General features: G+C 50.5%; 1 protein-coding gene across 1 annotated transcript; it reads right to left on the reverse strand.

The window, feature by feature from the left end:
* Positions 1-2019: 2019 nt before the first annotated feature.
* ZNF512 (zinc finger protein 512) lies at positions 2020-12771 on the reverse strand. The gene is made up of 14 exons (XM_056852293.1): positions 12667-12771; positions 12332-12393; positions 11436-11644; positions 10311-10403; positions 9640-9723; positions 8707-8831; positions 7881-7967; positions 7134-7232; positions 6622-6789; positions 5426-5620; positions 4439-4540; positions 3946-4008; positions 3323-3421; positions 2020-2307 (listed from the first exon to the last, which is right to left on the reverse strand). Exons 1-14 carry the CDS (start codon positions 12694-12696, stop codon positions 2020-2022), a joined length of 1704 nt encoding a protein of 567 aa, XP_056708271.1. The 5' UTR covers positions 12697-12771.
* Between the last annotated feature and the right edge of the window lie 57 nt (positions 12772-12828).

Here is a 12828-nt window from a genome sequence, read left to right on the forward strand (position 1 = left end):
TCAGTACCTTTTGGCCCACTGGAAGGGATGCTTAGATATCTTAAAGAACATGTTAACAACAGCCATTATGGGCTTGTACAGAAAACGCTTACTGCAGCCAAAATTCTTAATGGCACTTAATCAAAGATACCATCACTTAAAGGATGGATTATTAAGAACTGAGAGGTGGCAGAAACGGCAAAGTTGACAGAATATACAGGCAGGGAAAAGGAATAGGATACTTTTTTAAAAAACTGTTCTGGAAATCTTTTATTGGTTTGTCAAAAAGGTACAATCTAGATTCGTATACTTAGAATGCATTCCGTATGTTTATGACTGTGAGTGCTATGACTTTAACAAACAAAAAGCTACAGGGCAAAACAGGTACCCAGATGCCCCTGGGAAAGCTGATAAATTAATTAGGATAGGGGAGTCCCATCCTCTGCCTCTGAACAAGGAAGTTACCTTCAGCCATCAGCTAATTACAGCCACTAGTAGATTGGCTTTTGCACATTTCTGTGCCACTTCTCTCCTGCCTGTGCACCAAGTCTGTGGCGATGGATACCACAAATTCTCCACTGCGTGACCAAAGGCATGCTGAGCTGTCCTGATATGACTTACGTTGTAGTTTCAGTAGAGCAGCTTCACTGGTAACTTGATTTATATGGTGAAGATAAAGGGGGAGCTTTACCCTCCCACCCCCAGGACCAACAAGAAACAACAGATGGGCAGCCATTTGTTGCCTGCAAAGGTGGAATTGCCCTTCAGTCCTCTGCAACATGTCCCAGCATGCAAGGCAGCTGCTTATCCCCTCTACTGTTTGTGCAGCTTGGGTTCGAGGAACTGTTGGCATAAGAACATAAGAAGAGGATCAGACCAGCGGTCCATCTAGACCAGCATCTTGTTTCACACAGCAGCCAACCAGTTCCCCTGGAAGGCCAATGAAGAGTGCACAGAGGCCGAGGCCTTCTCTGACATTGCCTCTCGGCGCTGTATTTCAGAGGTTTGCTGCCTCTGAATATGAAGATTCCCTTTAAACCACATGGCCGGTAGCTACTGAAGGACCTTGCGATCTGAGTGGAGGAACACAGCTCACCTGACCCTGTATCTCTTCTTTGCATCCTCTTGCCCTCCCCTTCCCTATTCCACGAGCACCGAATCCAAACTGAATCATAGAGTTGGAAGGGACCACCAGGGTCATCTAGTCCAACCCCCTGCACAATGCAGGAAATTCACAACTACCTTCCCCCCCACACCCCCAGTGACCCCTACTCCATGCCCAAAAGATGGCCACGGTGCCCTCCCTCTCATCATCTGCCTAAAGTCATAGAATCAGCCTTGCTGAAAGAGGGCCATCTAGCCTCTGCTTAAAAACCTCCAGGGAAGGAGAGCTCACCACCTCCTGAGGAAGCCTGTTCCACTGAGGAACCGCTCTGTTAGAAAATTCTTCCTAATGTCTACACGGAAACTCTTTTAATTTCAACCCACTGGTTCTGGTCCGACCTTCTGGGGCAACAGAAAACAACTCGGCACCCTCCTCTACATAACAGGCCTTCAAGTACTTGAAGCCCAGGCATTCACCCTCGTCTTCCCCCGCCCACCCCCATCCCTGTGATCCAGTACCAGAAAAAGAGCTGTTTTATACAATTAACAAGTCAACCGCTGCAGAGCTTTGCAGCTGGCAAAGAAGCCACGGAAGGAAATCCCCACCCCACCCCTTATGACTGCACTTGTCATTCGAGGAGCCAGTAAAGTGAACCAGCAGCCAGAGAAAAAAAGATTGACGCTGTGCATGTTGACTTAGAAGCCAACCCCACACAGCTCGATGGGGCTTGTACCCATCTAACTGTCCGGAGAACTGCAGAGTGAGTCTCTTAGACAACGAATGAAGCCAAACATGATCAGGGGGGCGGGCAGGCAACTCAGAGTCCCTCGCTGGCTCCCCTTTCTGAAGCCCTGGCCTTCTCCACTGGGCCTACGTGCCAGGCTTCCAGGAGGCGGCCTGCTCTGCCCCTTCCTCTCGAGGGCTGCTGCTGGGGCTTATTTCCTCCCCTTTTTGTGTCCATGTTTCGGAGGGTGAGCGTCGTCTTCCTCGCTGCTCCTGCTTTCGCTGTCTGCGGGGTGAGAGAGGCCTGCCTTCCCTCTCTGCTGGCTCTGCTGTGCGCCCGCCCGGGGGGACTTCTTCGGAGACACGGTCCTAGGGCGCCTCTTGCGGCTGCGGCTCCCCAGATGCTTCTTGCGCTGCCGCTTCTGCTCCGCTCCTTTCTGCCGCAGCTTCATCAGCTTCTCGAAACTCTTGGTGGTGTTGGTGTTAACGTCGAACCAGTCCTGAGAAGAAGACAACACAAAACAAGGCGGTGTTTTGTGAGTAGGTGTGGAAGGGGGCAAGCAGAGCGAGCACGTCTGAGTCGCTGCTGTCCTTAATCAGCTGCCGTTACCTACACAGCTAGAGGGAAGACCTCCCCTGGGCATCACAGGACGTTCTTTGCAAACAGAAATGCCTAGGTCAGCGGTTCCCAAACTGTGCTCCACGAAACATCTCCTAGTGCTCCGTGAAGAGATTGGAAAGAAAAATACTACTGTCGTTCGGTTTAGTTCAGCGGTTCCCAAACATTCTGAGTCATGGAGTACTTTTCAGGAGAGAAATTAGTCAACACTAATTTTCACATAGCACCTATATACTAAACCAAATGAGAGTAGTGGTTAAGAGTGGTGGATAGGAGCGGTGGAGTCTGATCCGGAGAACCGGGTTCGATTTCCCACTCCTCTACATGAGCAGTGGAGGCTAATTTGGTGAACTGGATTTGTTTCCCCACTCCTACACACGAAGCCAGCTGGGTGATCTTGGGCAAGTCGCAGCTCTCTTAGAGCTCTCTCAGCCCCACACAGGGTGTCTGTTGTGGAGAGGGGAAGGGAAGGTGATTGTACGCCGGTTTGAGTCTCCCTTAAGTGGTAGAGAAAGCTGGCATATAAAAACCAACTCTTCTTCTTTCCAATCTCGTCACCAACTAGGAGACGTTTTGCGAAGCACCAAGTGCTTCGTGGAGCACAGTTTGGGAACCGCTGCTTTAGTATAAAGTACTTCATGGCTCAATAAGTGTGGGAACCACTGGCCTAGGTCATCCTTGGCAGCTCCAACTAAAGAATCTCATACAGCAAGTGATGGAGAAAGCTTGTCTGCTGAGGCCCTGCAGGGCTCCCGGCAGTCAGAACTGATAACCTAAGAGACGTAGGGCCAGACTTGGTACACAGCGGCCTCACATGCTCATCCCAAAGCGGGAAGGTTGTGTGACCAAGGGCTAGGGGGAGAGGCCTGCCCCCCCCAGCACCCCACATTTCTTACCTCAGCATGCACCGTGTTAATGTGGTATTTGACTCCGCTCTCAGACACAAACTCCTTCTCACACAGCAGACACTTGTATTTTCCAGCCTCAAATTCACCCTACAGTTGGAGGGAAAGAAATAATAGAAGCACAGAGTTGGAAGGGAACCACCAGGGTCGTCTAGTCCAACCCCCTGCCCAATGCAGGAAATTCACAACTGCCTCCCCCCTCCACACCCCCGGTGACCTCTACTCCATGCCCAGAAGAGCCCCCCCTCCAAAAAAAAAAACCACCCTCCAGGATCTCTGGCTAATTTGGTCTGGAGGAAAATTGCTTCCTGACCCTAAAGTGGTGATCGGCACTACCCTGGGTGTGCAAGAAAGGTCCACGAGAGCCAAACACTGATGCAAACTGATTTTCATAACATTCCCAGCGGTGACCCTAAACTAAGACAGAAGGCGACAACCAGCTCTGGGTTCTTTCCAGATTGCTTCTCAGGTTAGGTCATTGGCTCTGTCTGGGGGGCGTGTCTCCTCAGAGCTGGTGGACTCCAGCTGGATGCTGAGGCAGAAGCCCCCCCCCCTCCCCAACACACAGCTTGCTGAACTGCACCCAACCGTAAAGGAAGAACTGGTACACGTACCAGGGTGCAGCTCCCCAGGTGGGCTTTGAGTCCTGAGATGCTGCTGTAGACACACTCGCAACCCTGGAGCAGAACAAGAAAAAGGGGAAACCAGTTACCACCCCAGCATGGCTCAAGGCCAACCGATGTTAGGCCGTTGGCTGCAAGCGAAGAGAGTTGGCAAATTGCTAGAAGCTATAAGGAAGGCTGAAGACCTTGGCCAGCGGCCACAATAATTGAAGCTGGAGGCTACAGAGTTATTATTTCAGAAGATTTGAGCTGGAAACTTGGAGGATCGCTCAGCAGCCTCTGCTCGGCACTTTTTAGGGGCTTCAGTCCTGACCCCCTCCTCCCCTTACAACATGGCAGCAGGAGAATGACAGCTATGGTGTCACCGGAAAGGGAAGAGGTGGCCCCGGCCGGAGATTACACATCCCCGCAAGCCAGCTGACCACAGAAAGCGGACAGTTCTGTTGTGTGCTCCCCTAAGCCAAGCATGGCCTTCCACCATTACCTGGTTGGGGCAGTGGATCCGTCGGTACATCTTTATCTCCGATTTCCACTTGCACAGAACCTCCTGGCTAACAGCGGGCAGCCCTGGCCGAGTGTACTTCAGCTGAAACCGGAGAGAGTAAATCCAGAAGGCAGAGTGAATAGCAGCCCCTGGAAAGTCCTGGAGACACCTGCAAATACCATTCTACGCAGACAGCCACCATCTAACATGGTTACAACTGTCTCTGTAGAGAGCCTCCCCTCCCATGGTCATAATGATCTGTTGCTGCCAGAGAAGTTCCATGCCAAGTTAGGGGAGCAGCGGTCATAGAGATACAGCAGAACCCAACAGGTAAATGTAATCCCCTGTGCAAGCACCAGGTCATTACTGACCCATGGGGTGACGTCATATCACGACAATAACTATGCAAACTATGTTTACGGGGTGATTTGCCATTGCCTTCCCCAATCGTTTACCCTTAACCCCCAGCAAGCCGGGAAACCAGCAACCCTCTCAGAGTGCCAAGAATCTCTAATTTCAGTGATGAAGACCATTAAGGCTTCACAGGGGGGGGGGGGGGAAATGAACATACCCAAGCTTGCGAATGGTCCTAAAAGTCAACCTGTAGCCTGGATATGACTTTCCAACAGGAGCACAAGAGTCTGCACACAAACTTCTTGTTTTTCTAGAGGATCCCATTCCCTACAATTCTGTAACACTCTCCTGGGAGTAATCCCTATTGAACAGACCTGAACAGGATTCTGAGAAGGCTTGCTTAGGATGGCACTGCAAGGGAAGTTAAATCTTTGTTGGGAAACTGGGATTGGTGCTAGGTAGATGCCAACTGCATCTTTGCTTGCACGCTGCTTGTGGGAGCTCGTTAAGATTAGCCCAACTGACTTCTGACACTAGGTAAGAACACCAAATCTATATTCCAGACAAAACTACCCAGGCACAGTAACATGGAAGTCAAAAGGCCAGGAAATGCCACGCGGTCCCTTCTCACACCTTCCGGTCATCAGGAACAAGATCCTGCAGGACTTTCCTCTTTGGCCACTCCTTGGCCAACTCCTCATTGGCCAGCTCATGCAAGTAGTAGGCAGCCACCTTGGCAGATTTCCTTTGAACCCGGCCTCCACCGCTGGGCTCGGTGTCAGCCTCCTTCTGGCAAGCAGGCCGGACTTCTTCATGGAGAAAAGTAACCTGGCAAGAAGAACCAAGAAAGACTCCATGGTCACCGTTCTGCCTGCCTGCGCCACGCTAATTCTCCCCACCAGCCTAGCACGAGAAGCCACTGGAGTCAGGAAGGAAACAACCCCTTGAACGGGCACTTAGCCAGGGCAGCCCTCTCATTTGCAGCAGCTCTCTCAGGCCTACCTCACCAAGGAAGCAAGGGGCAGAAGCATCATTTCCTTCCCTCTGATTAAAGCTCTTTTGATCAAATATCTTGAGCAGTCATAGAATCATAAGAGTTGGAAAGGACCACCACACGTTCATCTAGTCCAACCCTCTGCACAATGCAAGAAATTCCAAACTACCTCCCCCCACCCCACACTCCCAGTGACCCCTACTCCATGCCCAGAAGATGGTCAAGGTGCCTTCCCTCTCATCATCTACTTAAGGTCATAGAATCAGCATTGCTGACAGATGGCCATCTAGCCTCTGCTTAAAAACCTCCAGGGAAGAAGAGCTGACCACCTCCCGAGGAAGCCTGTTCCACTGAGGAGCTGCTCTAACTGTTGGAAACTCTTTTGATTGAATTTCAACCCATTGGTTCTGGTCCAACCTTCTGGGGCAACAGAAAACAACTCAGCACACCTCCTCTATATGACAGCCCTTCAGGTACTTGAAGATGGTTATCATATCCCCTCTCAGTCTTCTCCTCTTCAGGCTAAACATACCCAGCTCCTTCAACCTTTCCTCATAGGACTTGGTCTCCAGACCCCTCACCATCTTTCTTGCCCTCCTCTGGACATGTTGCAGGTTGTCATGTGCCCGCCAGGAGCATTCTACTCTGAGGGCACAGCTGAGCTTTGCATCTTCCCTCTTTCCTAAGTCTACCTGCTCTGCAACCCTGCCAGTGGCAAAAGCCTGCTCCCCACAGAAGACTTGCTTTTTGAAACAGGGAAGAGGAGACAAAGGGAAGAATGCTCATATGCATGCATGTTTCCTAGTCAATCCCCCCCATCACCACAGTGACTCACCGGTCCATGTTCAGACTTCATGTGGTAAACGAGGCCAGCCTTAGATTTGTAACACTTGCTGCAATGGTGGCACTTGAGAGCCAGCTTCTCCAGCTCGGCAGCTGCCTTCCCACACTTCTGGGCATGGTAGAGGTAGCCCATGACGGTGGTGAAGCTGCCTGTGCAGCCCTGGGAAGGAAGGCAAAAGCACACAGAACGAACATTCAGAAACCTACTTGATCCTGACGACAGAAAGAGTCCTTGCAATTCTTGACCCTCTGAAACTTGTCAAGTCTGGGAAAATGAGGGGGCTGCTCTGCACCATGGTGGCACACAAAGCACAAGTGTGGGAGGGGACCTCAATGGTGGGAGCCAGACCCTCTTCCCTCTCCCCATCAAATAGGAAAAGAATACCACCAGCCAGAGTGATCCCAAGAGAGTCCGTTCCTCATCGCTAACGCACACCTCCACCCAGGTAACCCTGAGCCAGCAACAGGATGCAAATGAAGGCCCAGGCAGCTCCTGCCACTCACCTCTCTCATGCACTTGAGCTTCCCCATCCGTTTCAGCACTGTCCGCAGGCGGTCTCTCTCGCTCTGCTCGTCCAGCTGGCCCCCCACCTTCGCCACGGGCTGTGTGCAAAGCAGGAAAGGAAAAGGGTGACCCTGGGCCATCGCCTCCAGGGAACGGCTCTGGATTACAATGCCACACCTGAAGGAGGACGTACTCAGGAGCTGAGGATGTACTTTAGGAACTAACTCCTAAAGCAGAAACTTGGGATCCTCGTTATGACAGACTAGAGCCAGAGTGGTGTAGTGGTTAAGAGTGGTGGTTTGGAGCAGCGGACTCAAATCTGGAGAATCAGGTTTGATTCCCCACTTCTTGTGGGGAGGGGAAGGGAAGGTGATTGTAAGTCGGTCTGATTCTCCCTTAAGTGGCAGAGAAAGTCGGCATATAAAAACCAACTCTTCTTCTTCTTCTAAAAGCGGCTGCGAATGTATTTGGTTTACAGTGCTAATTGTTTCAGGTCCTGCAGTGAAGAATCTGGGGGATGGAGGGCACAGCAGTAATCAACAACCTTCTGCATTCCAGTGTAGGGTATTAGGAGCCAACTCAGCTAACATAAAAAAAACAGGTTAGTCAAAGGTCCCTAGCAGAGCGGGGAGGCCTGTCCCATCATTTGCTGTGACAACAAAGCAAGTTTATAAGAGATACAGGGTCAGCAGCTTTTCCAGCCTTGAAGACCAAGGCTGTTTGTTGATGTACAACATCCACCTTACCAGGCTATTATGGTCTGCCATGACGTGGTACTTCATTCCTGCCAGAGACCGCAGCTGCTTCCCACAGTGTTGACATGTGAAGACCTCCTGGGATTAACAAAACACATTAGCAAGGTAGTCCCCTGTGCAAGCACTGGGTCATTCCTGACCCATGGGGTGACGTCACATCCCGATGTTTACTAGGCAGACTGTTTACGGGGTGGTTTGCCAGTGCCTTCCCCAGTCGTCTACACTTTACCCCCAGCAAGCTGGGAGCTCATTTCACTGACCTCGGAAGGACGGAAGGCTGAGTCAACCATGAGCCAGCTACCTGAAACTGACTCCCGCCGGGATCGAACTCAGGTTGTGAGCAGAGCTTTTGAGTGCAGTACTGCAGCTTACCACTCTGTGCCACGGGGCTCCTAATCAGTCCTTACTACTAGATTTTTCTCTGACTACAGGTCCTGAAACCCCTAAGAAACTGGGCCGTTCCTTTTTCTGTCTGTCTCTCACACACAAACATACACACACAGAAGGAACATTTTAGGAGCTGCCTTGTTTATTCCTCAGTCCAACAGATAAGGAACAGAGAGAGCTGGAAGTACTGTTTAGAAAGCACTGTGTCCAAACTATGCCAAAATTTGAAGGAGAAAGCCTCTGTTTTTCTGTACATGCCATATAAACAGCCTGGCATGAACTATTTCCCTCTCCTATAGGATGAGATAAGGAAACAATATCCTGGGGCTGTAAAAACTCAACTGCAAAGGAAGCCTGCCCTAGCTGCAGAAGCTCCTGCCTTGGGTTAGGAGAAAATGGCCTGGGGGAAGCTGGCCTCCCGTTGACTCACCCGCTGGCAGTTGGCCATGTGCTTTTTCAGTCCTTCGACTGTCTTCCTCACGACAGCTCTGCAGGTTGGGCAAGTGACACGACCCTTATCCAGAATCGCCAAATGCCACCGCTCCTCTTGACTGCCTGCCAGAGAATGGGAGGATCCAGTTTTTCAGTGTAGCCTGAAGATTATCCATACATACCCTCCTCTTTAAGAGAGGAACATAGGACGCTTTACATCACAGGCATGGGGAGGGGTAATGGGTGTTCTAACAAGGAGCTTTAGTCGTGTATACATGCTCTAACTACAGGGTTCTCCTTGTGAGAGACTATAAAAGAAGGTGGACTCCAGGTGCAGCTGAGGTTTCCAGCTACCTTCATGTACTAATAACAACAATACTAATTCTCATTCTATAGTGTGTTCAGGGATCCAAGTACTTTACATGCTATCCTTAGAACAGGTGAACAACAACAACAATTTATTTGCAGTCATAGACCATCAAATAAAGCAAATTTGCATAGTTAAATAGTACAGGATAAAAACAAATACAAAATAGATTTGCTATTAAAATGGTTAAATAGTTAAAATAGTTACTTAGAACAGGTCAGTATTACTATACCAATATGATGGAAAGATGGTTGAGGCCAAGAGAGTAGCTTGCTTAAGGCCACTTCCTGAGTTCATGGCAGAGGTGCAGTTTAGACCAGCAACCTCCTAGATCACAACACATTCTCACAGCCGCTACGCTATGCTAGCTCCCCTAGTTGCACACTCCAGCAAGTCCCTCTGCAACCACCTATGCACCTTCTGGGTCTGGGCACACATAGGAGGCCAGATGCATGGCTGTTTCTTCAGTGTCAGTGAAGACCGGAGAGCACCACCAAGGACCAGAGCTGAAGCTTGCGTCCAACACCAAGGACCCTGTACAGCAACCAGTTCCCTGTGCTTTACCTGCTGCATATGTTGGTGGGTCTTTTTTGGTACGTCGGCTTTTGGGCTTGTGATGAGGCCGTCTCCCCACTTGCTCCTGTTTTCCTGGCACAGACAGAAGCAGATGTGAGAACTTGGCATGGCTGCCAGGACCCTCTCTGTGTGGAGGCCAAAGCCCCCTCCCATTCTGCTACCAACCACAGGGAGAGACCTAAGCCCAGAGAAATGCAAAAGGATCCACCCCCCACCAAAGAAATATAGTTTGCCCACTGTGAACATGCACAAATATACGAAAGTAAATGAAGTTGCCTTATACTGAACCATGAGGAAATGCGGGCTATATGTGTTTTAATAAACAATCAAATAAAAATAAGCCATTGGTCTATGAAGGTCAGTATTGTCTACTCAGACTGGCAGCAGTTCTCCAGGGTCTTTCATATCACCTATGACCTGGTCCTTAACTGGAGATGCCGGGGATTGAACCTGGGACCTTTTGCATGCCAAGCAGATGCTCCCACATTGAGCCATGATCCCTTCCCAACCAGGAAGCTCACCGGACACAAATAGATAAGTGCAGGCATAAGATTGCCAAAAGAACAGCACATGCCAGAACAGGATCTTCTGTCCCCACAGAAAGGAAACAAGGGATATATGGCAAATCAGGGAAGGGAATCCAGAAGAACTGTACTCACCAGACCCTTTCTGCTTCTTCCCAGCAAGCTCCTCATATTCTTCATCGCCATCTTGTTCCAGTCTGCGCTTTCCCTTGGACACAGGCTCTCCAGCTGAAGACAGAATAGAAAGAGGCCAAGGAGATCAAGAGTGGAGAAGAAAACGCATGCGCCGAGACCAGCAGCATCCTTACCCAATGGCAAGACTACTGGACTCTTTCTTCATGGGAAGCAGGTAAACATCCAAAGCCAGCCTAGGGCTCAGTTGGCAATGGGCCTTCTACATACTGCCAATACTACTAATAGATACCTGCTCATCCACACACAGAACACAGCACATACAAGCAAGCAGCAAGTTCTCCCCCACACCTACAGATGTATAGTGAATGTGTAGAATAGTAGGAATAGTTGACGAATGGAAGGCCTCAGGACAAATGTGTTTCTTTAGGCAGCACGTGTGTTTTAAGAACAGTGACCCAGCCCAAAGGAAAAACATTCAACATTTGCTTCCTTTGCAAGAGCTATTTTTTTAAATCCCACGCTTCCTCAAAGTCGCTCAGAGCAGCATGTGTGGTTTACCTCTTCTGCATTATATCCATACAACAATCCTACAAGGTAAAGTACCTGGCCCAAAATTATCTAAGTGTTCTTCATGACCAAGCAAGCACTTGAACTTCAGACTCTGCTGTCCTGGTCTGATACTTAAAAAGAGAGGAAAATAGCTTAGACCTCAGAACAGACTGACTCCTGAAGACTTGATAGAAAAAGGACCAATCGTAAACCTATTTTGAAAATTTTATTATCCGAGCACATTATCTCATATTTGGCCTAGTTGTCTTCCAAACCTCTGAAACTGTCTTGGGAATTAAAGTTACAGGTCTAGAGAGAGTTAGAGTATTTTCAACCTAAGATTGTAAAAGAAAATTTACTTTAATGCACTCCATCTCGATGAATGCTTGCAAGTTCTTGTACACTTAATAAAGGCCCCAAGAACTGAAAACTGTCTGACATTTTAAACAAGAGAGTCCAAGTCACACTCTAATTCTAATTAGATGCATCCAAGTCCCATCACTGAAATACATGGAGCATCTTTCCAACCTTAGGAGTGCAGGGTATTCTGATACCAAGAAGCCTGCCCCAGGGTACCTTTCTTCTCCACAGCCTTGTTCAGGGCGGGCTTTAGTCCCCTCATCTCCAGCCAGTAGTTTGGCCTGCGGATGGCTCCATTGCTCCCAGATTCTGGGTTCTCACTGCCCAGCCCTTTGGAGGAGGTTGAAGAAGAATCATTTGAAGATTCCTCATATTTGTTTTCCGAACTCCGCAAACCCGTGCTGAACTCCTCTGACTCCTTGGCCCTGAGAAGAGAAGGTATTTACAGAAGGTTGTCCCTGTCCAAGCAGGGCTACTGTGCACCCTAGGGCTCCTGACAGCCAGAATGGCAGGGGCTACTTCCTGACAAATGGACAGGGAGAATTTTTTTCTTCCATAATGTTAGAACTTGGGGGCATGATGAAGACGATGGGCAGTGCAGACAAATGGAAACTCTTCTTTACTTGACAAGTAGTTAATAGTGATGGCCACAAACACAGATGGCTTTAAAAGGGGATTAGACAAATTAATGGAGAAAAGATCCATCAGTCGCTACTACCCATGGTGACTGAATGCAACCTCAGTATACCAGTGCTGGGAGGCAACATGGGGGGGGGGGGCTTCAGCTCTGTCCTCTGTTTGTGAGCCTCTGAGTCAAACAGGATGCTAGCAGGGCTCAGGCCCCTCATAGTCCAGTTCCCCCGCCCCCTTCCCACAGTGTCCAAGCAGGGCAAGCAACTGGAACCAGCGGGGAAGAGGCTGTAGACCAGTGGTTCCCAAACTTTTCGGGCCACCGCCCCCTTGGTTCGGCAAACTCGACCCCAGCACCCCCTACTCTATCCAACAACACAGCTGAAGGGGCCCACCTCTAGCGCCCCCCTAGGTAATCCCACCGCCCCCCCCAAGGGGTGGTACTGCCCACTTTGGGAACCACTGCTCTAGACCAAACTTACCGTCTGGTGACTGGCGCTCGCTTGCCTCTATGTGGTCTGCAGCGGGACTCTGGTCCGGGACCCTAGCGGCGGGGGCAAACAGAAGGCGGAATAAGATGTGCCCGGGGGGGGGGGACAGCTACTCAGCCAACCTCCTGCGGCCCCCTCGCTTTGCTGGCCTAGAGGCCGCGCCGCTCGCCTGCCCCAGGAGAGGGAGACCCCGGCCCGCCTGGGGAGTTCCCACACCAGGACGTCGAGCCCGAGCCTCTCCCGCTGCTTGGGTGAGAGTCCCCCCTCCCTCTCCCCCCCTCCCTCTCCCCCCCTCCCCCCCCCGATATCTAGGCTGCCCCTCTCACCAAGGCACTGCCGCCCCCCTGGCCACGCATGCTTGACAGCGCCCTCCGAAGACGTCATCACGACCAGAGTGACCCAACACCTAGACTTCCGGCCGAAGCCGACGCGCCTATTGGCCGCTTCGTTCCCTCTGACGTCGATCTCTCTCAGCGTCTCTATGGCGA

The sequence above is a fragment of the Euleptes europaea genome, chromosome 7, assembly GCF_029931775.1.
Source record: "Euleptes europaea isolate rEulEur1 chromosome 7, rEulEur1.hap1, whole genome shotgun sequence".
NCBI lineage: Eukaryota > Metazoa > Chordata > Lepidosauria > Squamata > Sphaerodactylidae > Euleptes > Euleptes europaea.